This window comes from Diaphorina citri, unplaced genomic scaffold (assembly GCF_000475195.1).
Source record: "Diaphorina citri unplaced genomic scaffold, Diaci psyllid genome assembly version 1.1 scaffold10, whole genome shotgun sequence".
Taxonomy (NCBI): domain Eukaryota; kingdom Metazoa; phylum Arthropoda; class Insecta; order Hemiptera; family Psyllidae; genus Diaphorina; species Diaphorina citri.
Genome location: NW_007377449.1, coordinates 60,789 through 86,662, shown reverse-complemented (window position 1 = coordinate 86,662; position 25,874 = coordinate 60,789). Strand labels below are relative to the sequence as shown.

At 35.7% G+C, this 25,874-nt stretch overlaps 2 protein-coding genes and 1 long non-coding RNA gene across 3 annotated transcripts in view; 2 read left to right on the top strand and 1 right to left on the bottom strand.

Annotated features, from left to right (window-relative positions):
- Positions 1 to 25,874, top strand: part of LOC103505828 (DNA repair protein complementing XP-C cells homolog) — a 52,548-nt gene that overhangs the window by 15,962 nt on the left and 10,712 nt on the right. The gene's annotated exons all lie outside the window — the stretch shown is intronic.
- Positions 9,103 to 10,291, top strand: LOC113465970. Its single transcript, XR_003390530.1, has 2 exons — positions 9,103 to 9,233; positions 10,204 to 10,291. It is a non-coding gene; the product is annotated as an uncharacterized LOC113465970 (long non-coding RNA).
- On the bottom strand, positions 13,536 to 23,220 carry LOC103505787 (muscle LIM protein 1). Its single transcript, XM_026820957.1, has 3 exons — positions 23,070 to 23,220; positions 14,015 to 14,158; positions 13,536 to 13,709 (listed from the first exon to the last, which is right to left on the bottom strand). The coding sequence occupies exons 2-3, from the start codon at positions 14,127 to 14,129 to the stop codon at positions 13,552 to 13,554; spliced, it is 273 nt and encodes a 90-aa protein (XP_026676758.1). The 5' UTR covers positions 14,130 to 14,158; positions 23,070 to 23,220; the 3' UTR covers positions 13,536 to 13,551.

The window sequence follows — 25,874 nt, the reverse complement described above, 5'->3', positions numbered from 1 at the left end:
TGGGAGAGTGTCCGTAGCCAAAACCTTTGGGTCCAAAGTTCTTGCCGTAGCATGCCTTGCAGTATTTATGCCTACAAAACATAAATACTAGTGACGTGTTAAATGTCTCGAAACTAAGTACTAAAGGATAAGCGTATTTGAAAATACACCATAAGCGTATTTGAAAATAGTGGACAGCAAAAAAGTAGAAGCAAATAGCATTTTATATGATATACTAATTTTTATTTAATTTACATAATTATATCTAGCAATAAAACCTAAAGAATTAATCGATTTTCTGTAACGAGAATGTAAAATATTAACGCTCAAAATAAGAGCGATTTTTATACAAAAAGAAAGGCATTAAAAATATAAATTTAAATTATTTAAAATAGGGCTCTTCTGGCTTCTGAGTATTTTTCTTTCGACAATTTTTTGATTGGCTTCCAAAATTTTAAAAATAATCTTACTTAATTTTTTTTATTAATTTGTGATGTAAAAACGCTCTAATCTCTTGATACTTTCACTCTCGATCAGGTCAGACTTCAGAGATGAAATTATTATGCCATCTTTGGTAAATATTAGGGATCAACTTTTTCACGTTTTAGGCTTGGCACAAATCATGTTTCCATTGTAAAATCTGTGCCAAAACTTTGGACTCTGTGCTCCATTGTGACGGTCCCGATAAAGAAATTTACTGCCGAGGTAAAAAAAAACAATCTGGCATCAAGATATTTTTGAGATTTGTGATTTTAAAAAATTCTGAAAGTGCGCATGTGTTGTAGATGTATGCGTTTATTTTCATTTTGTTAACCTCTTGTTCAGGTATTACCTATTTGTACCCTTTTCATTACCCTGGTTTAAACTACCTCCCATTTTGTGTACCCTTGTGAGCCTTTTCCCTGCACACGAAAATATTTTATAATGAAATGTAAATTTTAAATAAAAATCAAACTGTATGGTTAGGTACAGATGAATCCAACTTTAAAATACCTTTAATTTCTAACCTTGGTCTAGGTCAAACTAATTTAGGAAATAATTTCAATGGGGTATAGTTTTAAATAAGGATACGAATCAGACTACTTAAGGTTCCAAACAATTAGAGCTAAAAAGATTAAAAACAATCCTTAAACTAAAACGTTAATAGACTTGAAATTGATTTTAATACTGGTGATTTTCTAATCTGAAATGAACTACTTCAAAATTTGATCGTTTCAAAAAGTTACAAATGATTTTCCGTACCTACTATACACATTTTTGTATTTTCCATTTCGAAATCAAATGCAGAACCCTTTATTTCCTTTTCTTTCTTCAAATTAAATGTTGTTTTAGACATAGCTGACACACGCCTATTCTTATTTTCAATGAAAATATACGAACGAATTTTTTTAAATAAATTTTCGAAACTTAAAAAGTAAGAAAAAAAGCAATGTACAAATATAAATTTATTTAAAGAAATACTTTAGTATACTTAACGAATATTCATTAATGAGTATCACTTATTTGCGAGTTATATTATTACCATTTTAAAAATATATAAAAATAAATAAAAAACATAAAACAAAAAAATTAAATCGATTTAAAAATACTGTTGTGATTTTGTCTCCTTTTTGTTTTCATTTCACAGGTTAGGACAGTGCCAAAGAGTAGGCAAAAAGGGAGAAGGCTTACAATAATATAGCTGCATGAAGATACAACAAAAATACCCGTACATACAATCAAATAAACGTAAAGTATCAAAGGAACATAGATATTGAAAGTAAAAAAAAAACGTGACTTTCATAAATTAATGCAATAAGATCCTAGACTACAAAGATTTAAAAGATGCTTTTGTTTAGTATCAATCGTTAGTTTTACAATCTGAAAATTTGACCTCAAGACGCAAAGCGACACTGCGAATGGAGGTATTTGGTTCTTAGGATAAATATTTCACATACGAGTAATTAGGTAATCACTTCAATAGACAGAGGAACAAGAGTGTAGTTTAAACTTAAACTCTACTATAAGTTAAAATTAGTTTGGTAATAATACGTATAAACAAATAAAAATGTTCTCAACAGAGACAGAATTGATTGATTATCTAGTTTTGTATACTTTCAAGTTCATATTCATTTCAAAGGTAGGAACATATGTATTTTGTGGACTTTTTGTTTCTTAAATTTTTTTTTTTTTTTTTTTTTTTTTTGAGGTTTATCTTCCATGTAATATGGTTTTGATACCATAATTCAAGTTGATTGTACATTTAATATGTTAGCTTCTAACATAGTTTATTACTTTCTATTTTTAGTAAAAGCTTGCGTTAGTATGCCAGAAAAAAGCCCATGCCTCGAAATATTTTCAGATTTAAAACGTGATTTTAAGTTGAGCAGGACGATAATCCATTTCTGTTTAGAATTTAGAAATATTTAGAAATAATTTCCTTTGGATTGTTAAATTAATCAACTGCCGGAAGTATTATTCTTTAGACTCCGGGATTAAAGGGACTCTCATTCTGGTATTATGAGCAGGATATATTCTTTTGAAATCATCCCCCTTGAATACTTGTAAGGTGCAAATTCCAATGGGCTCGGACCATCAAACCCGGGTTAAGCCTTCTGAATGTTAAGCCAGCATGTTACCACTCAACGAAACCGATGGCATAGCGAAGTGTTGACTTATAAATCACTTTTAGCATGTCCAAGTATAGCGTTTTGACATGTTTATGTTTTATCGTTTCATATGACAAGTTAGAGAAACTGCGAGAGCCCCTAGTTTTTGGCAGCTGATACTGCCTATGGCTGGTGTGTACATTTAGAAAGTAAGTCACTGTTTTATTTTCAAATGGGCAGGGGCGGGGTGTAGGAGGGCAGAGGGGGGCCTGTGCCATTCGTTCCAGTCTGTATTTTTGAATTTTCCACCTCGGGTTTTAGCTGAATGCCAAAACAAATAAACCGCTTGCAGTTGTTTTTTTTTTTTTCTAGAAGCACATTCCTGAAAGGCATCACATAATAATACTAGTGAAGTGGCGAAAAGAGATAAATTGTACTGTTTTATTATTAGGTAAACAGGTAGATGCCGTCATTATATGGGTCGGTGGGTGAAAATGATAAAACAATTATTCTTGAGTAATCTTCTCCCCTTTGGTTAGAATGTTAATCTATTAGTTAAGCTAGGACTAAGTTAATTAGTTCTTATGTTGATCCATAGATTTCTAATTTTCTACTCATAAAAAAAAAAAAAAAAAAAATGGAATGAAGCAAAGCGATAGTCTGAGAGAGAGAGTTTTCCAAAAAAAAAAAAAAAAAAAAAAACATGGAATGAAGCAAAGCGATAGTCTGAGAGAGAGAGAGTTTACAAGGAAAATCAAAAGGTTTGACGAATAAACTAAATTTACTAAAAATAACAATGGAACCAGAGAAAATAAATAAAAAATGTGGTTTCATGCAAAGATTGTGCATTGACAAAGATTTCGGTATATCTTGAAATATTTGTGAATGAACAATCTGAAGTATTATACAGAATCAGAATTTAGAACAAAGGTTTGATCGAGATGAAATATCAAATTTTATCGTGGGTCCTAATAGCAATAAACAGAAAGTAATTCCAATCATTATCATTTTATCCAAAATATTAGTGTTAAGTCAATTCAAATTTATTCTTACATACTCATGAAAGTATTAAATTATTGGTGTAAAGGTGTTAAGAATTGTTATTATCAATTGCGAAGAAAGAGAAACGAAAAATCAATAAAATCAGAAATATTTCACAAATTAGTGGGTAACAAATCAAATTTCATTGTGATGGTGTAAAAAGACCCACAAAAAATTGGATAAAACTTTTCAAAATTCAAAGAAATCTCACGAAAAAACTGTTCTTAAAAAAGAGAATTTTCAATACTCCGTTCAGCTAAATTTAAAATTTAGAGAGATTTTCTTTTTAGATTTAACATGTGAGAATTTTAAATTGTTTTTTGAAACTATTGGAATCGGTCTTCAAATTCTGATTTGTATAAAGAAGAGGGTTTTTAGTAGGTACATTTAGGTATAGTTATTCAGTTTCAAAACATTAGATGTGAAAAAAGAAGCTGTTGGAAGCCCAACTCCTCTAAGTGTTTTTAAAGGCATCGTTAAAAACAATTGCAAAAAATACAGAAAAAAACGGCAGCAAAACCGTAACCATGAGGACCCCACTTCTTGCCGTAGCAAGTCTTGCAGTAGATGTCCTTGTCAGGGCCGTCGCAAGCGTTTATAGAGTCCAAGGTTTTGTTGCAGTCTCTACACTTGAAACACTTGCGATGCCACTCGCTGCCCTTGGCTAAGACTTGCTCAGCAGCAAAGACAACACCACCACAGCGGGGGCAACCCTTGCCTGGAGCAGCCTTGATCTTGGCAGTATCAATCACCGTCGTCCTGGGAGCGTTGTTTTCTCTGCAAAAAAAAATATATATCAGACTAATGTGCTCTATTGGAGAATTACGTTTCAGATAAGAAAATCCCATGAAAACATCACTTGAAATGGTGGCCGTATGAGTTTCAAATGTCTTGAAGACATTTTTATATGACTTTATCAAAGAGAACAAAATGGGGAAAGTTTTTGATACGTCATAACATCCTAGCACATGATCGGGGAACCAAAGTTCGTGCAGCATAATTATGTCCCAAGTTTTGCATGCGGGTCAAGATAGGAAACCAATCCATGCACCAAATCTCATTCAATGGTGTCTTTTATCTACCTGTCCGTAATATCACATTGAAGTCCCATTAATGATCCTCCACCAAACCCTATCCCACGGGGTCCAAATTGTTTGGCATAGCAGACTAGAAAATTCATAAAACAAGGTCAGTTTTTGTCATATCCTTTTTGTTCTACATTAGGGCTGTGAGACCATTTGACTCCATTTAAGGACTGAAAACCCCAAGGAGACAAGTATTTTGAAAATAATAGGGTGTTCTTACCGTTATATTTGTCAGGGATTCACACTTTTTCACTAACGCCGACCTAAGTTTTATCTATTCTGTGAGAAGTATCTAAATGACAAGAGGCATCATCAAGAGTCATCTTGAAGCCTACGAGGTAGGTGATTCTTAAATGGAACTTGGCCTGGCGCACTGGGACGTGGTATTTTGAACATCACAGTCAACAGTCACCTAGTAGATTCGATCTCTATTTGGTTGAAAATCAACGTCGATTCTACCGGCATCTTTCTACTTTATTTCTTCTTTTGTCCCCATGTTTCCAGTAAAATAAACTCCCATCCGTGGCACAAGCTCCGGCTTTTATGGATGGGTTTGTTGAATATTTATTTATTTATTTATTTTTTTTTTTAAGAGGTTTGACAGAGGGAACTGTAACTGCTATGGTCTTATCGTCCCGAAATCGAAGAGAGAAGGAAGACAGGATAGGAAGAAAGCCAGCCGTCCCGAGAACGAACATTATCCCATCAGGATAAAATCCGCCCCGGACGGGAATCGAACCCGCGGCCTAGCGCTTACAAGGCAGACGCACTACCAACTAAGCTAACTAGACTGGCGAATATTTATTTAAATTGAGAGATTTGTACCGAATAACTAGATGACCAACAAAGTCTTGTTGAGTTTTGTTATGATGTCAAGATTTGGCTTCTACAGTTTTTGTCAAATTTGAAACCCCTTCAGGGACCGAGTCTGAGGGAGAAAACACACAAGTTGTAAGGAAAAACGTACCCCAAGAGTTAACATGTGATTAGTTCAGGTGTATTTTCCTTTCGAGAAAATGACCACTGAATCGAATGGGAACTGTATAGAGCAGTGGTCAGTTTCTGAAAGGAAAACACATCTTTCCTTTGTCCAATTTTGTATGGTGGTTCGGGATTTTAATGTTTATCAACTTTCTTTCGGACCATTTTGGAATACTGGAGATTCACCACTCACTAGTTATATCACCATCATGGTTTCAATTTACTTTACATTATTTATTGCCCTACTTCTCATGTTCTTAAAACATATCGCACTACAAGAGCTACAACACATTACACTTTGATGTTTTAGAATCCAATATGAAATGTGCTTAGAAAAATAATATCCATCAATGTCGGCCTAGTGAATGTTGTAGTCTTCTTAAAACATGTTGATGTACTAATAAAACATGATCTTGCTAACGTAGATGAATAATCGAATGAGTATAATGTATTCCTCGTATTGTGAAATGTGAGATATAACCATCAAAATTCGGAGTAGTACACCGTCCATTGCTAATGAATCCATAAAAATGTAATGGTTTACACATTACACATTAATCCAACTTCGGAGCAAAGAATAACTAATCAAGTAATCACCATACAAAATTTTTATATTCCCAATAATTTCCATGTGAAGTGTATTAGTTTTGCCCCTGTGATAGTCGATTTCAGTAGATGAACAGATGAGCATACCTACGTAATGGATTTGGCCAAAGCTATAATAAAATTGTCGATGAATTTTCAAATTCATCTTTAACTTATTGATATTGATGGGGTAAAATCCTTCTTTATTTGGATTAGCAGTGTACCTTTGGAGACAATAGTTTTTGCCAAAACCATTATTCCCCCAGGTCGTGTAATAAATATCAGAAACGTTTGACTAAAAGTGTATCTTATACTGTACAAAAAGGATAGATAAGGTCAAAGTGATATGTATTGATGGGGTAAAATCCTTCTTTATTTGGATTAGCAGTGTACCTTTGGAGACAATAGTTTTTGCCAAAACCATTATTCCTCCAGGTCGTGTAATAAATACCAGAACCGTTTGAACAAAAGTCTATCTTATACTGTACAAAAAGTATAGATAAGGTCAAAGAAAAAACATTGTAGCATTTTGTTCTTCTAAGATAAAAGATGCAATAAGACAAAAAGTGAAAACAATATGAAGTTCTTCAAACCGAGTAAGGAAAAGAAAGAGCAAAAAGATTATTGTGTTTTAAATTTAAACATGTTTGCAACACAAGTGCAACTATGTATGGTTCGTAGATTAGCAGAAAAAAGAAAGAGCAAAAAGATTATTGTGTTTTAAATTTAAACATGTTTGCAACACAAGTGCAACTATGTATGGTTCGTAGATTAGCAGAATTAATTGTCACGTTGCGTTATTTTTTAGAAATACAGAGAAAATAACAATAATGAAGTAAAAAGAACATGCTATGCCAATACTGAATATGAAAATGTAGAACATTGCCAAATGAGATTTTCAATCAGAGGTGAAATTTCGCGAAATTCTTGTTAAATTTAAAATACTGTTGTACATACGTAATTATGTCTGATCTTCATCTATATTGGATTACCAACCTGAATGAATTCAAGCGAAGAGGTGTGCACTTCCATAATGTCCATTCAGAATGAATCTTGTGCAGCCCTGTGAACTTATCGTGGTTTTCTAAACTGGATTTACGAATCTTTTCTTTTTAGTAACAAGATGTATTTTCTCGTGAATTTCTTTGAATAATGCCAACATTTTGTAACCAACTTAATATTGCGGCTTAGCAGATGCTTGTTGAATGTACATTAGAGCTTTTGCTTCGAATACAGAGTGTCCTGAAATTTCAATACCTCCTAAGTTCAACAGAAAGAGGTTGATATAAGGTTAATTTCTTGGCACGTTATCCCGGAAGAGTTTTGTTAGAACATCATTATACAGAACTTCTATGTATGTTTCCCTTTGTATGACTTGTCTCTTACTTTCTGTATCTGTGAACAAATTTTCTTTAGACCATAACCTATAGGTCTTCAGAAGTCAAATTGGAAGTTCAAATTATCTCTTAACAATTCTTTGAGGAAAATGTTCATAAAATTAGTCTTTCTAACTCTATGTATGTTTCCCTTTGTATGACTTGTCTCTTACTTTCTGTATCTGTGAACAAATTTTCTTTAGACCATAACCTATAGGTCTTCATAAGTCAAATTGGAAGTTCTAATATTATCTCTTAACAATTCTTTGAGGAAAATGTTCATAAAATTAGTCTTTCTAACATTTCGTCATCTGCTGAATGAAGATTGTATTGAAATACGGGATACTCTGTGGAAGTTCGTTTCAAGCAATTGCAAACGGATATTGAAATAAAGAGAAATTTGATCGTTTCTTGAGTAACTGCAAAACATTTATTATTATAGTTCTTTTGGTCATTTTTGATCGAAACCGAACAATTCATCTTATTAGAGATCGGATTAAATTCTCTTATATGAATAACATCAAGGTTTTTGTTATATTGAAATAAAGAGAAATTTGATCGTTTCTTGAGTAACTGCAAAACATTTATTATTATAGTTCTTTTGGTCATTTTTGATCGAAACCAAACAATTCATGTCATTAGAGATCGGATTAAAGTCTCTTATATGAATAACATCAAGGTTTTTGTTGATTTTTTTTAAAGCAGAGTGAAATATATTCTCTATCTCTTCAGTTTAAAAGATTTTTTTTCTTCTGGAAAATCACTTTTTGTCTTTTGCTTTCTTTTTGTAAAAACTTTCACCAAACATTTTTTGGGTGAAAAACAACGGAAGTAACAACCCTTTCCCCCCTCCCTTTCTTTCCACAGTCATTAAACCCCGTTCCATGAACCAAAAAAGTACATTTATAAGACCAAACCCCCTTCTGACTGTCACCTGTCCAATGGAAAGATATATACGCCTATACCTCTAAAAATATCTACAATAAACAGTTTATACGAATATCAATTTAAAGAAAAACCCACAGCTTGCATTTAGGAAATGAAAACTCAATATCATCGAAGTGAACTCAAGTTATCAGGACCGATTAATGGATCTTATTGAATAAGAAATCTAGATAGGAGGAGAGAGAATTCAGAAATTGTATCGACATTTATGAAAGGTGCATTTAATCACGAAAAACCAAAATCGGATGATTCCAGTACCAAGATTGTAAACCATGCAAACGAACAAAAAAGATTTTTTCTATGAAAAAGAAAAGAAAAATAAAGGCTAGATTTTATATATGTATTTTATTTATTTTGTAAATTTGTATTAGGTTTTTATTTTAATTAAATGCAATTCCTTGATCTATTATTTATGTAACTTCAAGGACATCTTTTCTTTTTTCCTATTTGAAAACAAATTCCCAATTTCAGGGACTCCCTCCTCGTTCATTGAGACCTCATGAAATTATTATGCCATCTTTGGTAAATATTAGGGATCAACTTTTTCACGTTTTAGGCTTGGCACAAATCATGTTTCCATTGTAAAAGCTGTGCCAAAACTTTGGACTCTGTGCTTCATTGTGACGGTCCCGATAAAGAAATTTACTGCCGAGGTAAACAACAATCTGGCCATCAAGATATATGTATTTTTGACATTTGAGAATTTTAAGACATTCTAAAAATGCCTTGTGTTGTAGATGACACGATATGTATGCGTTTATTTTAATTTTGTTGCCCTCTTGTTCAGGTATTATTTGTCCCCTTTTTATTACCCTTGTTAAACTACCTCCAACTTGCAAACTTCTATTATGGACCTTTGTGAGCCTTTTCTCTACACATTGCATACCTACTTCAATTTCCAGGCATTCATACAAATTAATTTCCTTATTAACCTATTGATGCACATGAGGATTTTATTTTGCCTTCTCCAAAGGATTCTTTTTATTTTTTTTTCTTCCCCTCACCCTCTAAGGATTTGTATGTTCCCCTTCTAAGGATTTTCCCCGTGTTGACTCCCATATTAACTTTTCCCCCTCCTCTTCCCCTGCATGATGCATGATTTCAGAGTTGGCACAAGGAATGCTACAAGTGCGCTGAGTGTGCTAGAGGTCTGGATTCCAGAAATTGTTGTGAAGCCCCTGATAAGGACATCTACTGCAAAGGTGAGCCCGAAATCAGGATTTTATTTGGAGTGACTTTTCCAAAAATTCCATTAAGCAACAAAAGAAATTAAAGCGTTTAGTCTGAAATATAATCAGATCTCAAACTGTTTTAAGAATTTCAATTATTCCCTTACCTCTTAGAAGAAACTCTTACCCCTCATTAGTGTTAAGTGAAAGAGCATGCTTTGGACATTGTTTGTTCTGTCGCAATAATTTTTTCATTATTATTATTATTCTGTTTCTCAAGAGATGGTCTTTTATTTGCATAAACTATGTATAATTTGGATCTCTCATAAATAGGTAGATGAAAGTATGAAATCAGTAGAGTTTGTACAAGACCATCCTTCTGAGAAACGTCCTCCTGGTTGAGCATCGTGAACTGATTTCCTGATTTGTGTTTTCCTTTTCTTTGCATGTGAAGTCTGCTATGGCAAACTGTTTGGTCCGCGCGGTTATGGCTACGGTCAAGGTGCAGGCGCCTTACAAACCGATTTCAATTACACTGTCGGGTATATGTATTTTATTTATTTTGTAAATTTGTATTAGGTTTTTATTTTAATTAAATGCAATTCCTTGATCTATTATTTATGTAACTTCAAGAACTTCTTTTCTTTTTTCCTAGTTGAAAACAAATTCCCAATTTTAGAGACTCCCTCCTCGTTCATTTAAACCTATGTATAACATGGTCTGCCAAAAATTTCAGAATTAGAATAAACCCCAGTGCATGTTTGAGTTTACAATCCCTGCACGGTTTTCTATTACTATCCACAAAAAGAGGAACTTTATTCAAAGGCCTGTCTAGACTCTAGTCAACTCTAGTGCATAAAATGCGGTTTCTTATGAAAACAATGGCCTCTTTTAAATCGACAAACGTAAAACGATCTACATATCAGTAATATTTTATTGATATTATTATACTAAATAGGATCATGGGTTTTTCATAGTTTTAAATTGATAATACTGAATAAGTATTGAGAAGGAACTTTATTCAAAGGCCTGTCTAGACTCTAGTCAACTCTAGTGCATAAAATGCGGTTTCTTATGAAAACAATGGCCTCTTTTAAACCGACAAACGTATATCGACCTACATATCAGTAATATTTTATTGATATTATTATACTAAGTAGGATCATGGGTTTTTCATAGTTTTAAATTGATAATATTGAATAAGTATTGAGCTTGTCATTTTAGATACTTCTCACAGAATAGATAAAACTTAGGTCGGCGTTAGTGAAAAAGTGTGAATCCCTGACAAATATAACGGTAGAACACCCTATTATTTTCAAAATACTTGTCTCCTTGGAGTTTTCAGTCCTTAAATGGAGTCAAATGGTCTCACAGCCCTAATGTAGTACAAAAAGGATATGACAAAAACTGACCTTGTTTTGTGAATTTTCTAGTCTGCTATTTGGGAATATAAAAAACTTTGTATGGTGATTACTTGATTAGTTATTCTTTGCTCCGAAGTTGGATTAATGTGTAAACCATTACATTTTTATGGATTCATTAGCAATGGACGGTGTACTACTCCGAATTTTGATGGTTATATCTCACATTTCACAATACGAGGAATACCATTTTTATGGATTCATTAGCAATGGACGGTGTACTACTCCGAATTTTGATGGTTATATCTCACATTTCACAATACGAGGAATACGGACGTTATTTTTATGGATTCATTAGCAATGGACGGTGTACTACTCCGAATTTTGATGGTTATATCTCACATTTCACAATACGAGGAATACGGACATTATTATACTCATTCGATTATTCATCTACGTTAGCAAAATCATGTTTTATTAGTACATCAACATGTTTTAAGAAGACTACAACATTCACTAGGCCGACATTGATGGATATTATTTTTCTAAGCACATTTCATATTGGATTCTAAAACATCAAAGTGTAATGTGTTGTAGCTCTTGTAGTGCGATATGTTTTAAGAACATGAGAAGTAGGGCAATAAATAATGTAAAGTTAATTTAAACCATGATGATGATATAACTAGTGAGTGGTGAATCTCCAGTAGGTATTCCAAAATGGTCCGAAAGAAAGTTGATAAACATTAAAATCCCGAACCACCATACAAAATAGGACAAAGAAAAGATGTGTTTTCCTTTCAGAAACTGACCACTGGAAAATTGACCACTGCTCTATACAGTTCCCATTCGATTCAGTGGTCATTTTCTCGAAAGGAAAATACACCTGAACTAATCACATGTTAACTCTTGGGGCACGTTTTTCCTTACAACTTGTGTGTTTTCTCCCTCAGACTCGGGCCCTGAAGGGGTTTCAAATTTGACAAAAACTGTAGAAGCCAAATCTTGACATCATAACAAAACTCAACAAGACTTTGTTGGTCATCTAGGCGGATCTAGGTATTCAGGATTCGGAGATAGGACGAATGTGCACTTGAACGAAAGCTTGTCTCTGTTGAGTCTGTTGAGTTTTCTTTGAAACATCTATTGAGTATTAACCCTTAATTGTAATTTTGTTTCATTAACCCGTCGCGGTACCCCATTTTGCAATGTGTTTTTAAAGTCCCTTCCTAGACCCGCCTCTGGTAGTATTCCAATGACCCGCCTATGTTTTCAAAGACTTTTATTAGAACGTATTTGGTGAACTTAAAAAGCAAAACAATATAAACTGTGATTTCATTCCAATGACCCGCCTATGTTTTCAAAGACTTTTATTAGAACGTATTTGGTGAACTAAAAATAAGCAAAACAATATGAAATGTGATTCACTTACGTCAAATGTTCACCGGCATCCATACTCAGACAACCGGCACCACCACCGAATCCGTAACCTTTTGGTCCGTATTTTCTGCCGTGGCATTGTCTGCAGTACAGCTCCTTCTCGTGCTCGGTACAGTTGGTGGAATCCAAGAATTTACTGCACATACCTGAAGATTCACAACAAACATCAGGTTAGCAAACTGTCCGTGATGGTTTCGGACCGAGTCTACATCCTTGAGACTAGATCCGGCCTTTGGCGTAGTCTAATTTTCTGCGAACTCTGACTTCGAAGCTCCTTCTCGTGCTCGGTACAGTTGGTGGAATCCAAGAATTTACTGCACATACCTGAAGATTCACAACAAACATCAGGTTAGCAAAGTGTCCGTGATGGTTTCGGACCGAGTTTACAACCTTGAGGCGAGATCCGGCCCTTGGCGTAGTCTAATTTTCTGCGAACTCTGACTTCGGTCAGAACAAAAAGAGCTTGGGGTATTAATGAGCATTTTCCTTCTACATTTTCCCTGTTTGAGCAATTTCCCAGAAATATTTTTTGATCATGATTTCAGATGCTAGGCCCAACAGAGTCCAATACTTTTCATAGGTTCAACAAGACTATTGTGCTAGTTTCCTTACTGACTGGAAAAAATGTTCTCAACAGAGACAGAATTGATTGATTATCTAGTTTTGTATACTTTCAAGTTCATATTCATTTCAAAGGTAGGAACACTTTGTTGGTCATCTAGGCGGATCTAGGTATTCAGGATTCGGAGATAGGACGAATGTGCACTTGAACGAAAGCTTGTCTCTGTTGAGTTTTCTTTGAAACATCTATTGAGTATTAACCCTTGATTGTAATTTTGTTTCATTAACCCGTCGCGGTACCCCATTTTGCAATGTGTTTTTAAAGTCCCTTCCTAGACCCGCCTCTGGTAGTATTCCAATGACCCGCCTATGTTTTCAAAGACTTTTATTAGAACGTATTTGGTGAACTAAAAATAAGCAAAACAATATGAAATGTGATTGACTTACGTCAAATGTTCACCGGCATCCATACTCAGACAACCGGCACCACCACCGAATCCGTAACCTTTGGGTCCGTATTTTCTGCCGTGGCATTGTCTGCAGTACAGCTCCTTCTCGTGCTCGGTACAGTTGGTGGAATCCAAGAATTTACTGCACATACCTGAAGATTCACAACAAACATCAGGTTAGCAGTTCGTGATGGTTACGGACCGAGTCTACATCCTTGAGGCGAGATCCAGCCCTTGGCGTAGTCTAATTTTCTGCGAACTCTGACTTCGGTCAGAACAAAAAGAGCTTGAGGTATGATGAATGAGCATTTTCCCCTTTTTGAGCAATTTACCAGAAGTATGTTTTAATCATGATTTCAGGTGCTTGGCCCAACAGAGTCCAATGCTTTTAGGTTCAAGAAGACTTGGTATTTGTGCTAGTTTCTTACTGACTGGGTAGAGGACCAAATTTACTTACTGCACTTGAAGCACATCTTGTGGAATTTGTAACCTCCGGCTACTCTTTCTTCTGCGGCGTAGACTGACTTGCCGCAGGCGGGGCATTTTGGGTTTTCAGCGGGAACGAAAGGCATTATGATATCGAGTTTCTTTTTGTATTGTTCTGAAATGGGACAGAAAAATCGAGGAGTATTATTCATATTGTCGAGGTGAAAAAATAGCGTGAAGTCTGGAAAAATCTGGAAATGCTGTGAAGTCATCAATCAATTTTTTTTTTTTTTTCTTCTTTTAGTGGTCTCAGCCGTCAAGAGAAACCTCTTGGCCTAAACGATTTATCCCTGGAACTTTTTAATCCTGATTTGCAGATAAACCTACTCAAGAAGAGTTTCAATTTCAAACGCTGTCAATTCATCATCAGATCATCATATGTTTAAAATTAAAGCAACATTGAACTGAAGATTCTCGCCGTTATTAATCCCCCATTCTCCAGGGAGAACAAATCTTTCAGTCCACCCTGTATAACGTAAAAGATACGAACCACCTGTGAAATATGGGGCAGCACCAAATTTGGCAATAGTATGAAAATCTCCGAAGAGTTTGTGAGCATATGAGTGTGCTTGTCAAAAGAAAATATGGCGAAGTGCCATCATTTTTTTTCTCTCAAAATTCTCCCACAATCAACGTAGTTTTCGATAAATTTCATTATAAAGATTTATTTTTACTTGAAAATGAAATTCTAAATATTTGTTGAAATAATAAATTCCTTCCGTTCTTAATTGAATGCGACCGATTGCGACCATTTTGATATGGAGCTCTATAACCTTCTTTACCTCTACATATTATATTCTGAGGTGGGGAGCCAAAAAGACAACCCTGTGTTACCCCCATTATACCATTGACATTTTACGGAATCACTATACCGATACGCCTACGTATGATGGCGTCGTACCTACGTAGACCAAAATGTGTGTCATGCGCAGAAACCAAAACTCGTCGAGCATCGTCACGATCCCCAAAAAAAATGCGTTGCGAAATCTGTCTAATGCCTAATGCCTGGGCATGCTTCTAATATCTACATTAATTTATGCTGACGTTAATCGAATGTATGAGCTCGTAAAATGTCAGATAGATAAGCTGGTCGTAGTACGTAACTGTTTTCGTTTATTTGGCGTCTACACCAACGCTTTGTACATCTTGTGGAAGCAAAAGAGGAGAGACCATCTAAATAAAGGATTGTAAGATGCCAAATTTGATTGACATTTTTAATCCAAGACACAGCGAGGGTGGTTTTCCCCGAAAGTGGTGTTCGGCCGATTGGCCCGTTTTTTACGAACTCCCTATCCTGCACCTAATAATGATGTCAATATTTCAATATTGTCTATGCTTTTAAGTGATGTTTGTTCAAAAACAGTCTAAAAGGTCTCTTCTTTCTCATGTTATTCTTTTTGACCTTGTCAGAAGTTATTCATAGCAGACGAGATTTTCGAATAAGGAACTTGGATTACTTGGAACCATCATCAACTGTCTTGACAATGAAAATCTACTTACTGACTCTCATTTTGGCTTTTGGTTGGTCCTCGTCTGCTAAAGAAAATACCAATTTTTCAGCACTTTAAACGACTGAATAGGAAAACTAAACGAATTATTTTCAACGACAGCGTTCCGTCTAATTCGCGAAACAACTGAACACTGGATTAATTGATCGGAATTTGGCTTAGCTACAAATCCGAGATGATTGGAATGTGAATTTTTAATCCAAGACACAGCGAGGGTGGTTTTCCCCGAAAGTGGTGTTCGGCCGATTGGCCCGTTTTTTACAAACTCCCTATCCAGCATCTAATAATGATGTCAATATTTCAATATTGTCTTATGCTTTTAAGTGATGTTTGTTCAAAAAGAGTCTAAAAGGTCTCTTCTTTCTCATTTTATTCTTTTTGACCTTGTCAGATGTTATTCATAGCAGACGAGATTTTCGAATAAGGAACTTGGATCTTGGAACCATCATCCAGCATCAACTGTCTTGACAATGAAAATCTACTTACTGACTCTCATTTTGGCTTTTGGTTAGTCCTCGTCTGCTAAAGAAAATACCAATTTTTCAGCACTTTAAACGGCCGAATGGGAAAACTGTACAAATTATTTTCAACGACAATGAACCGTCTAATTCGCGAAACAACTGAACACTGGATTAATTGATCGGGATTTGGCTTAGCTACAAATCCGAGATGATTGGAATGTGAGGCATTTCGTCTGTCAACAATTGTCTCGTTGTTGGAGTCACACCTCCCGTTAGATATAACAGATCAGCTGATTGCATCCCATTATGCAGTCAAGTGCAACACGTTCAAGGGTAACAAACTTTGCCTTGACTTAACTTATGTCCTTTAATCCCTAGGGAGACTTAGGGTCTCAACAAAGGAGAACCAGGAGACACGGTTTTGGAGCCATCGACTTGATTTCTCTCCAGGATTTTTGTTCTTCGGCACGGCGATAGGACTGTTCAAGTATTCTTCGCCTAGGATTACGGGCCAGCCCACTCTCCGCTTTCCTTGGGGATTCCCTTCTTTCAATATCCGTTTGCAATTGCTTGAAACGAACTTCCACAGAGTATCCCGTATTTCAATACAACCTTCATTCAGCAGATGACGAAATATTAGAAAGACTAATTTTATGAACATTTTCCTCAAAGAATTGTTAAGAGATAATTAGAACTTCCAATTTAACTTATGAAGACGCACGTTCAAGGGTAACAAACTTTGCCTTGACTTAACTTATGTCCTTTAATCCCTAGGGAGACTTAGGGTCTCAACAAAGGAGAACCAGTGGACACGGTTCTGGAGTCATCGACTTGATTTCTCCCCTGGATTTTTGTTCTTCGGCGCGGCGATAGGACTGTTCAAGTGTTCTTCGCCTAGGATTATGGGGCCAGCCCACTCTCCGCTTTCCTTGGGGATGCCCCTCAAGGGATTCTTTTGGGTCATGAAGTCATAACTCAGAATGTAATCATTTGTTATTTGTGAAAATAGGACCACCAGCTATAGCCCTATGTCAGTGCGATCTGATTGGATCTTTTGTGACGTTCCCCTAATCCTTCCTCACATTAATCGCACCTAGCCCAAGTGGTAGTCCAAAGCCAGCAACACGAGATTGCCCAGATGGTCATTCATCCGGATACCAACCAAGCACAATTTCGGTGATCCATTGGAAATCGGCACATTCAAGGTGCTAACACCGCTGGCTCTGCTTAAATTTATTGGTGACATATTCCTGAATTACAAAATGTGTCTGACTACTAAACATCCTTGGGATATCCCCTTCTGCAAACAATTACTGCCATAATTATGTATAGTAACTTCTAAGTTTATTCTGACCAGGTGACGGTATGAGTCATTACAACCTATGAGTACTACTTGGAACAAGATTAGTGCCTTATTAGGAAGCAAAACAGCTCAGTATGTTTGTCGTTGCCTTATCGAGCAAATTATCGCATGAATAACATTGTGGGATGTCGGGATGGTGGTTTTGTTTATGTATGAAAGTAGGTCTAGGTGTGAGAGTATTAGGTATAAATAAATACATGGTCGGTACATAATTATGTACATTAATATGTAGAAATGTAGATTGTAGGTACATAGTACGCTGTGGAATACTGTGAATTGGGAATAAATTTTGAACCTTTGTGGTGAATCTAAGACCCTCTTTACAATTTTTGAGGGTATTGGACAGTTGCCAATTGCTTAATCTGGAAATTTATAACAACGGAGGTCGGAGGTATTCCGTCCCGAGATTGAAGAGAGAAGGAGGACACGATAGGAGATACGTACATATATAGCTAACCGTCCCGAGAACAAAGTTCGCCCTGGGCAGGAATCAAACCCGCGACCTAATGCTTACAAGGCAGGCGCACGACAAGCTAAATATGGGTTTTTTTATGGTCATTGGTCAGTCAAAATTTAATGGTTAGCTTTTTAACGTCAGGCGTTCATCTCATGCTCTTATAAAATCTAACAGGATTAGTGACTGTGATACCACCCTAATACTTTTCATAAGGCTGGAGCTAACCAAGTTCGATTATCTCGCGATTGAGTTCAATCTTAGATCGAGCTGGATACTAGAAGTAGCTAAAACTCGAGCTTTGATTTTCTCAATTTCTTTAGAATCTTACTTGGTAAACCTCAGTTTTAAACAGGTTAACAAATTTTAGTCAGTAATAAAAGTGATCAATTTATTGCAATAAATTGAATCATCATCGCCAGCCTAGTTAGCTTAGTTGGTAGTGCGTCTGCCTTGTAAGCGCTAGGCCGCGGGTTCGATTCCCGCCCGGGGCGGATTTTATCCTGATGGGATAATGTTCGTTCTCGGAAATTTAATGGTTAGCTTTTTAACGTCAGGCGTTCATCTCATGCTCTTATAAAATCTAACAGGATTAGTGACTGTGATACCGTCCTAATAGATACTTTTCATAAGGCTGGAGCTAACCAAGTTCGATTATCTCGCGATTGAGTTCAATGTTAGCTAAAACTCGAGCTTTGATTTTCTCAATTTCTTTAGAATCTTACTTGGTAAACCTCAGTCTTACACAGGTTAACAAATTTTAGTCAGTAATACGGGTGATCTATTTATTGCAATAAATTGAATCATCATCTGCACCGCATTTCGAAAAGTGAATTTTCCCAATTTATGCCTGAATTTCAAAATATGCCATAGCCATAGACCCTAGATGTCTCCGAATCTCTTTCAGGTGATCATGGAATTCTGCTCCTGTTATGGAACAGGCTAGAAGATCATCCGTCCCAACGAGAAGTCCCTTAGATTTCAAAAATGAACCTTATATTAATCGTCTTCTTCCTCAGGTCCACCTGCAATATACTTTTCGGGAACCCTTCGACCGATTCTTATTTTCTTGGCAAATTTCCCTATGGAGCAAATTGCTTCCATCCTCCGATGGGGATCGTAATATGTATCGTATGGAGTTCCTTCAGAATTTTTGAAATTTAGATTTCCAGCATTTCAGCTGGGTTCACAAAGCTTTGAAGTTTGACCTACATATTTACCTATATTTAAAGATTTTAAAGTGATCAACTATTTCATATCCAAACCGACTTTTTTTTAAGAGATTTCAATCCAAAGTCACAAAAATGTTAAAATTGACACTCAATTTGATTTAGGTTTAGGTGCACAGTATCGGCAGTGCGCCAAGTCAAGTTTTGATAATATGTCTACTTCAATGAGATGCGTAGAATAAAAACCAATACCTAATTAGCAACCGTTAGTTAATTCTAATGAAAATCACACTTTGAAAAGACACAACTTAAATAGGTCTTGACATTTTTCACTATATTGATTACTTATAACTTTCGGCCTTTTCGAATGATCATTTGTTTTAATTTTCTATATCACAAGACAAATTTCTTCCATGAGGAGGTCGATTTCAAAGTTTATGTGGGCAAATACTGTAAAGTGTGCAAAGGCTTCAAAATTCAAACTGTGTGGGTTGATAAATCATCGAAAACACAATCGCAAACTTACCACCAAAAAAACTTAATAGTATTATTATCTAAGAATAATATAAATATTCTGGATGTCCACTGTCCATGAATCTATATAAAATATACATATACGTAAATATGTACGTATATGCTCATAATATTATATGTAAATAGAAAGCCCTTTATAAATAGTCCCTATGTGAGTACAGTAGAACCTCGATTATTTCAACTTCCATTATTTCAACTCCAAAATCCATTGTTTTTTTCTATCTTTCAAATGATATAGGATCATAGAAAGTGTTCATTTCAACTACCCCCGGTCCCAAATAGTTAAAATAATCGAGGTTCTACTCTACTACCTACATTATCTACATAAACATACATAAAATAGGTGGATATCTGATGTATGTAATTAAACGTTCGCGTAACAATGTAGATAAAGTGTGGGTGAATAGTATTATTATCTAAGAATAATATAAATATTCTGGATGTCCACTGTCCATGAATCTATATAAAATATACATATACGTAAATATGTGTATATGCTCATAATATATGTAAATAGATAGCCCTTTATAAATAGTCCCTATGTGAGTACAGTAGAACCTCGATTATTTCAACTCCAAAATCCATTGTTCCTTTTCTATCTTTCAAATGATATAGGATCATGGAAAGTGATCATTTCAACTACCCCCGGTCCCAATTAGTTAAAATAATCGAGGTTCTACTGTATTACCTACATTATCTACATAAACATACATAAAATAGGTGGATATCTGATGTAATTAAACGTTCGCGTAACAATGTAGATGAAGTGTGGGTGCTACCTATATCGAGAGACATTGATGTCCAAAATTTTGAAGAAGAGAAAATAAATGAGATGATGATTATTATTACCTATTTTGTAAGAATGCTGATTTTTGCACCGTCATCGCCAGCTCTTCACAATGCTTTTACTACTTTAAATACAAAACATCGAAGTACGTTTGAGTAGGTAAGGTTACCTAGACATTGATGTCCAAAATTTTGAAGAAGAGAAAATAAATGAGATGATGATTATTATTACCTATTTTGTAAGAATGCTGATTTTTGCACCGCCATCGCCAGCTCTTCACACTGCTTTTACTACTTTAAATACAAAACATCGAAGTACGTTTGAGTAGGTAAGGTTACCTAGGTAGGTACCTACTTTAATTCCCTACGTTTAACATCCCTTTAGTTTCTAGTGATTTTGATGGTAGGTGAGAGGAGTAGAGTAAGTAGGTGAGAGGAGTAGAGTAAGTAAATGAGAGGAGTGGAGTAAGTAGGTGAGAGGAGTAGAGTAAGTAGGTGAGAGGAGTAGAGTAAGTAGGTAAGTACCTACCCAAGTAGAGAATTTTTCTTTTCTTCTTTTCTCCTCTCTTCAATCCTCTTCTCTTTCTCTCTCTTTCTCTCTCTCTTTCTCTCTCTCTCTCTTCCTTTTTGCTATTTCCTTCTCTTCGTCTATTTTGTTCATTCCCTGTCAAGAATGTGCCAAAATGTGGAGAATGAAAATAAATGTGACCTTTGAGAATAAACCCAGCGAATCAGTCATCAGCAAGGGTAAGCTGACCACTTTCAAAAAGAATATTTTGAAGCAAAAATATCAATAAAATAAGTAGATAACTAAGTAGGTATGTTCGTATAAGGTTTAATCCCACTTTAGGGCTGTTTGCCATTACATCACCTAAGCCTCACGGTTCTCTGAAGTTGAGCAACGCTGCGCGTGGTTGGTATCCCGATGGATGACCCTTTAGGCCATCGCGTTCTGGCTTTTACCGGCCCCAATCAGGCTGGGTTTGTATGCAACAAATTAAACAATCAAATTCAAAACAATACAGAAATACATCGAACAGACAATAACATCGCGGTGGCCAGATGTACATTCCTACCTACACATCAACCGACGTGGAAGATTTTCATTTTTCTATCGTCACATTATGCATTTCTTATATTCTGTCTTAGTTATATGCATGAACGTCTTATGTCAGGCAGAGCTTCGCACGTCATTCCGAAATTTCCAATGGTAGGTAATAGGATCTTGGAGACCGATTGGAAACCAAATTTGCCCCCGGAGGTGTAGTATTGAAGACTCTCTCCTGGTAATCAGGAGCGTGTAGGTTCAATCCCAGCCGAGGTATGGAATTTTATCCTCGACATTGTTTCAGATTTTGACCAGAATAATTGCAGTAACTTTCTGCTAGGGTAAAGGCACTCTTTCGGTGCGAACGACCTAATACTGTCCGTGGTGTTATAGAGCCTAAAAGGAAAAAGGGTACTATTTAACTCTGTTCTTGAGCAGTATACATAAATAAACATTATTATTGACTTCATGTTGGTCAATTGGCCACATAACAATGTGTGTGAAATGTGTCTGAATTTCAAAACATGCCATAGACCCTAGATGTCTCCGAATCCCTTTCGGGTGATCATGGAATTCTGCTCCTGTTATGGAACAGTCTAGAATCTAGACTGTTCTAGAAGATCATCCGTCCCAACGAGAAGTCCCTTAGATTTCAAAAATGAACCTTATATTAATCGTCTTCTTCCCCAGGCCCACCTGCAATATACTTTTCGGAACCCTTCGACCGATTCTTATTTTCTTGGCAAATTTCCCTATGGAGCAAATTGCTTCCATCCTCCGATGGGGATCGTAATATGTATCGTATGGAATTCCTTCAGAATTTTTGAAATTAAGATTTCCAGCATTTCAGCTGGGTTCACAAAACTTTGAAATTTGACCTACATATTTACCTATATTTAAAGATTTTAATGTGATCAACTATATCATATCCAAACCGACTTTTTTAAGAGGTTTCAATCCAAAGTCACAAAAATGTTAAAATTGACACTCAAATTGATTTAGGTGCACAGTATCGGCAGTGCGCCAAGTCAAGTTTTGATAATATGTCTACTTCAATGAGATGCGTAGAATAAAAACCAATGCCAATTAGCAACCGTTAGTTAATTCTAATGAAAATCACACTTTGAAAAGACACAACTTAAAATAGGTCTTGACATTTTTCACTATATTGATTATAAGTTTCGGCCTTTTCGAATGATCATTTGTTTTAATTTTCTATATCACAAGACAAAAATCTCTTCCATGAGGAGGTCGATTCCAAAGTTTATGTGGGCAAATACTGTAAAGTGTGCAAAGGCTTCAAAATTCAAACTGCGTGGGTTGATAGATCATCGAAAACACCATCGCAAACTTACCACCAAAAAAACTGGTGTGAAATATCTCCAATTCTTAAAGCGGTTTTTGGAGAAACCATTAACACACTTTACTACGATATTAGTTTGGAACGATGAAAACTTGTTTTATTTTTAACAGCAGAAAAATCTGGAGGTGTGTCACTAGAGTGGTGGATGATCGGAGTAATAGTATTAAAAAAAACTGAAAGCTAGCAAACAATTTCTTTTAAATCACGGTTTATTCAAAAGCTCTTATTCGATTAAATAAATAAAACTTGATTTAAACTCTTGCAGAAGTTTGAAGAAAAACAAAAACTGGTTAAAAAAAAGTGTCGAAAAATATTCGAAAAAACATCCAAGTCTTCTTACCTGTAGAGAGGAAAAAAAAATCGAAAATGTATCGGATTTAGTATAAAAAATTTTAGAGTAAAACTCTAATCGAGTGAACTAACAATAATGGACAAAACTAATGGTAAAAGATTCGATCTCGGAGTCTCGTTTTCTTGGTGGCCTTCTATAACTTCTCCATAGTCGGCCGAAATGTTGCCCGGTGGTGGGGATGGATGACTCGACATATTATTTTTGTTTTATACACGAATTCTGACGGCCCTTTAACTACAAATTTTGATTTGGATCGCGAGAAGATGATTAAAAAAATCTTTCTTAATCGTTCAGTTAAGGGCAACCATTCCAAAGTCGCTTGAGTAGTTCTTTATTAGGATATGGAGTAGTAGGGTAACCCTCGAATTTTCAACCAAGTACCTTGATAAAAGTTGTTTGTCTTGAAAATATTCATACCTACGTACCTAAAAAATCAATTTATATCCTTGGACCTGACATTGTGGTGTAGCCTTGTTTCTTTTTGTTCATCTTCTTTTCTTAGATTCTTTAAACTTGTGGTCAGTCATCTTCTTGGATATAACTGCCGTAAGAGAAAGCTAAGTGGTGACTTTATGAGAGTAGGTTACATCAATTTGACCAGTGGTAAGCAAAAGGACAACATTTGCTTCGGTGAATGCATGTTATACATTTCTTTTGCTGTTTTCATTTATTTATTTTTACCTCAAAACTTTTTTTTCGCGGAATACATCTCCAAGTTGTATACGTACTCTCAAATGTCTTACATGGGGGTAGGCCATATGGTACTTGGTGGTTTTGATTACATGGCTCATTAATTATTTATCAGTAGGTATTACAGGCTTACAAATTGTTTATTTTGCATTAGAAATTGTCATTTTTTCGCTTAATATTTTCCGGTATTATAAATTATTGAGGTATTTATTTTCATTGCCGTTCTCTAGTAGTACTTTCAATTAAATGAGTGATATTTCTGACTAGCGGTACTTAATATTAAGATTCTGACGTATGGAGGGATCGCAGTATTTCGTTTACTGATATTTTTTTGAAGTTTAGTGTTCTATGATTTTCACAAATTAGGTACCTAATGTAGTGTAGCATTATCATCCGAGGAGGTAGGTAGGCAGTAGCTATTTGTAGAAGCACTTTTGGTTATGCACTTTTCACTGACGTTTCTTAACGGGCGGCGATGTTTTTATAACTCGTAAATAAATTCACTTTCACTATGTGGCAATCACGAGATACGAACTCACACTACTCGAGTTGTGATGCTCGCTAGCGCTGTTTGGCATTGATCCCCTCTCTTGTTCCAACTGTATGGTAAATATGGTATTATGGTTTGCAGTTGTATTTTTTGAAGAATTAACTGCTCTTGCCATTTTTGCATTGGTCTGACAGTTTGGCGTTTATAGCAGGGCTGTTTTCTAAATGGAAAATGGTTTAATTGTACCTACAATGCCGAAACTCCTCAGTAGATAACATTGGTATCATACTGAATAATGAACATCAGGTGTGTCAAAAATCAGTACATGTAAAACCAAAACCCCCTTGGTAACGTTTGTTAGCTCATTGTTTCAGTTTGCAGATTTAGATAAAACAGTTAACTCTCTGGTTAACCATTGGACTGAGATTCAGACTTGAACATCTCTTTACTAATAAGGTACACAAGAGTAGGTGCTTCTTATCTTATTCTGCAAGACAGACAGGGCAGTAGTAAACACACCCACACCTATTGGAAAAATCGATACTCGTACAGGTACACAAGAGTAGGTGCTTCTTATCTTATTCTGCAAGACAGACAGGGCAGTAGTAAACACACCCACACCTATTGGGAAAATCGACTGCTAATGATTTTCTTCGAATTTATTGACCCGCGTTGTGCCCACCAGTTTTTGGCGACTTTGGCATTTTGCAGATTTAGATAAAACAGTTAACTCTCTGGTTAACCATTGGACTGAGATTCAGACTTGAACATCTCTTTACTAATATGTATAATTGTATATACTATGACGATTTTCACTACCCTATCGTTTCTTTCCAAACATGCAACATTTTTAAACATACTCGTACAGGTACACAAGAGTAGGTACTTCTTATCTTATTCTGCAAGACAGACAGGGCAGTAGTAAACACACCCACACCTATTGGGAAAATCAACTGCTAATGATTTTCTTCGAATTTATTGACCCGCGTTGTGCCCACCAGTTTTTGGCGACTTTGGCACCTTACGAATGAAATTTTCTTACAGGTCACTTTCTACTAAATGTCAGCGGCTTGGTTACGGGAAATTCCAACTTCCCACGAACCATTGAAGTGCCGTTGATCGTGGTGGTTTTAAACAACTACAAGACATTTGCTCTTTCGTTTTGGGAGCTCTGAGTTTAACTCACTCATCAGGATAGGAGAAAGCCAGCCGTTCCGAGAACGAACATTATCCCATCAGGATAAAATCCGCCCCGGGCGGGAATCGAACCTGCGGCCTAGCGTGGTGGTTTTAAACAACTGGCCGCGTGGTGGTTTTAAACAACTACAAGACATTTGCTCTTTCGTTTTGGGAGCTCTGAGTTTAACTCACTCGGTAAAAGGGCCGCTACGGGCCCATCTAGAGAACAAAAGTCCTCTCAGGGTACAACAGAGGTTTGTTAAATTTCATCAAAATCGGACGAATTATGCAAGAGGTATGATGAAAGAAAAAAAAATCAGACAGAACATGTAAACGGCAAATCGGTGAGTTAAAACTTGGACCTCGCTTTTTTTCGCTCAGTTATAGTAGGTGTTTTATTACAGAAATTTCGCTAATAAACTCTTGCTTTGAGA

Coding starts and splice junctions, on each gene's coding strand:
- LOC103505787 (XM_026820957.1), bottom strand. CDS start 14,129: ATGCCTTTCGTTCCCGCTGAAAACCCAAAATGCCCCGCCTGCGGCAAG. Junction 13,710..14,014: donor CAAGATGTGCTTCAAGTGCA/GTAAGTAAATTT, acceptor GTGAATCTTCAG/GTATGTGCAGTAAATTCTTG.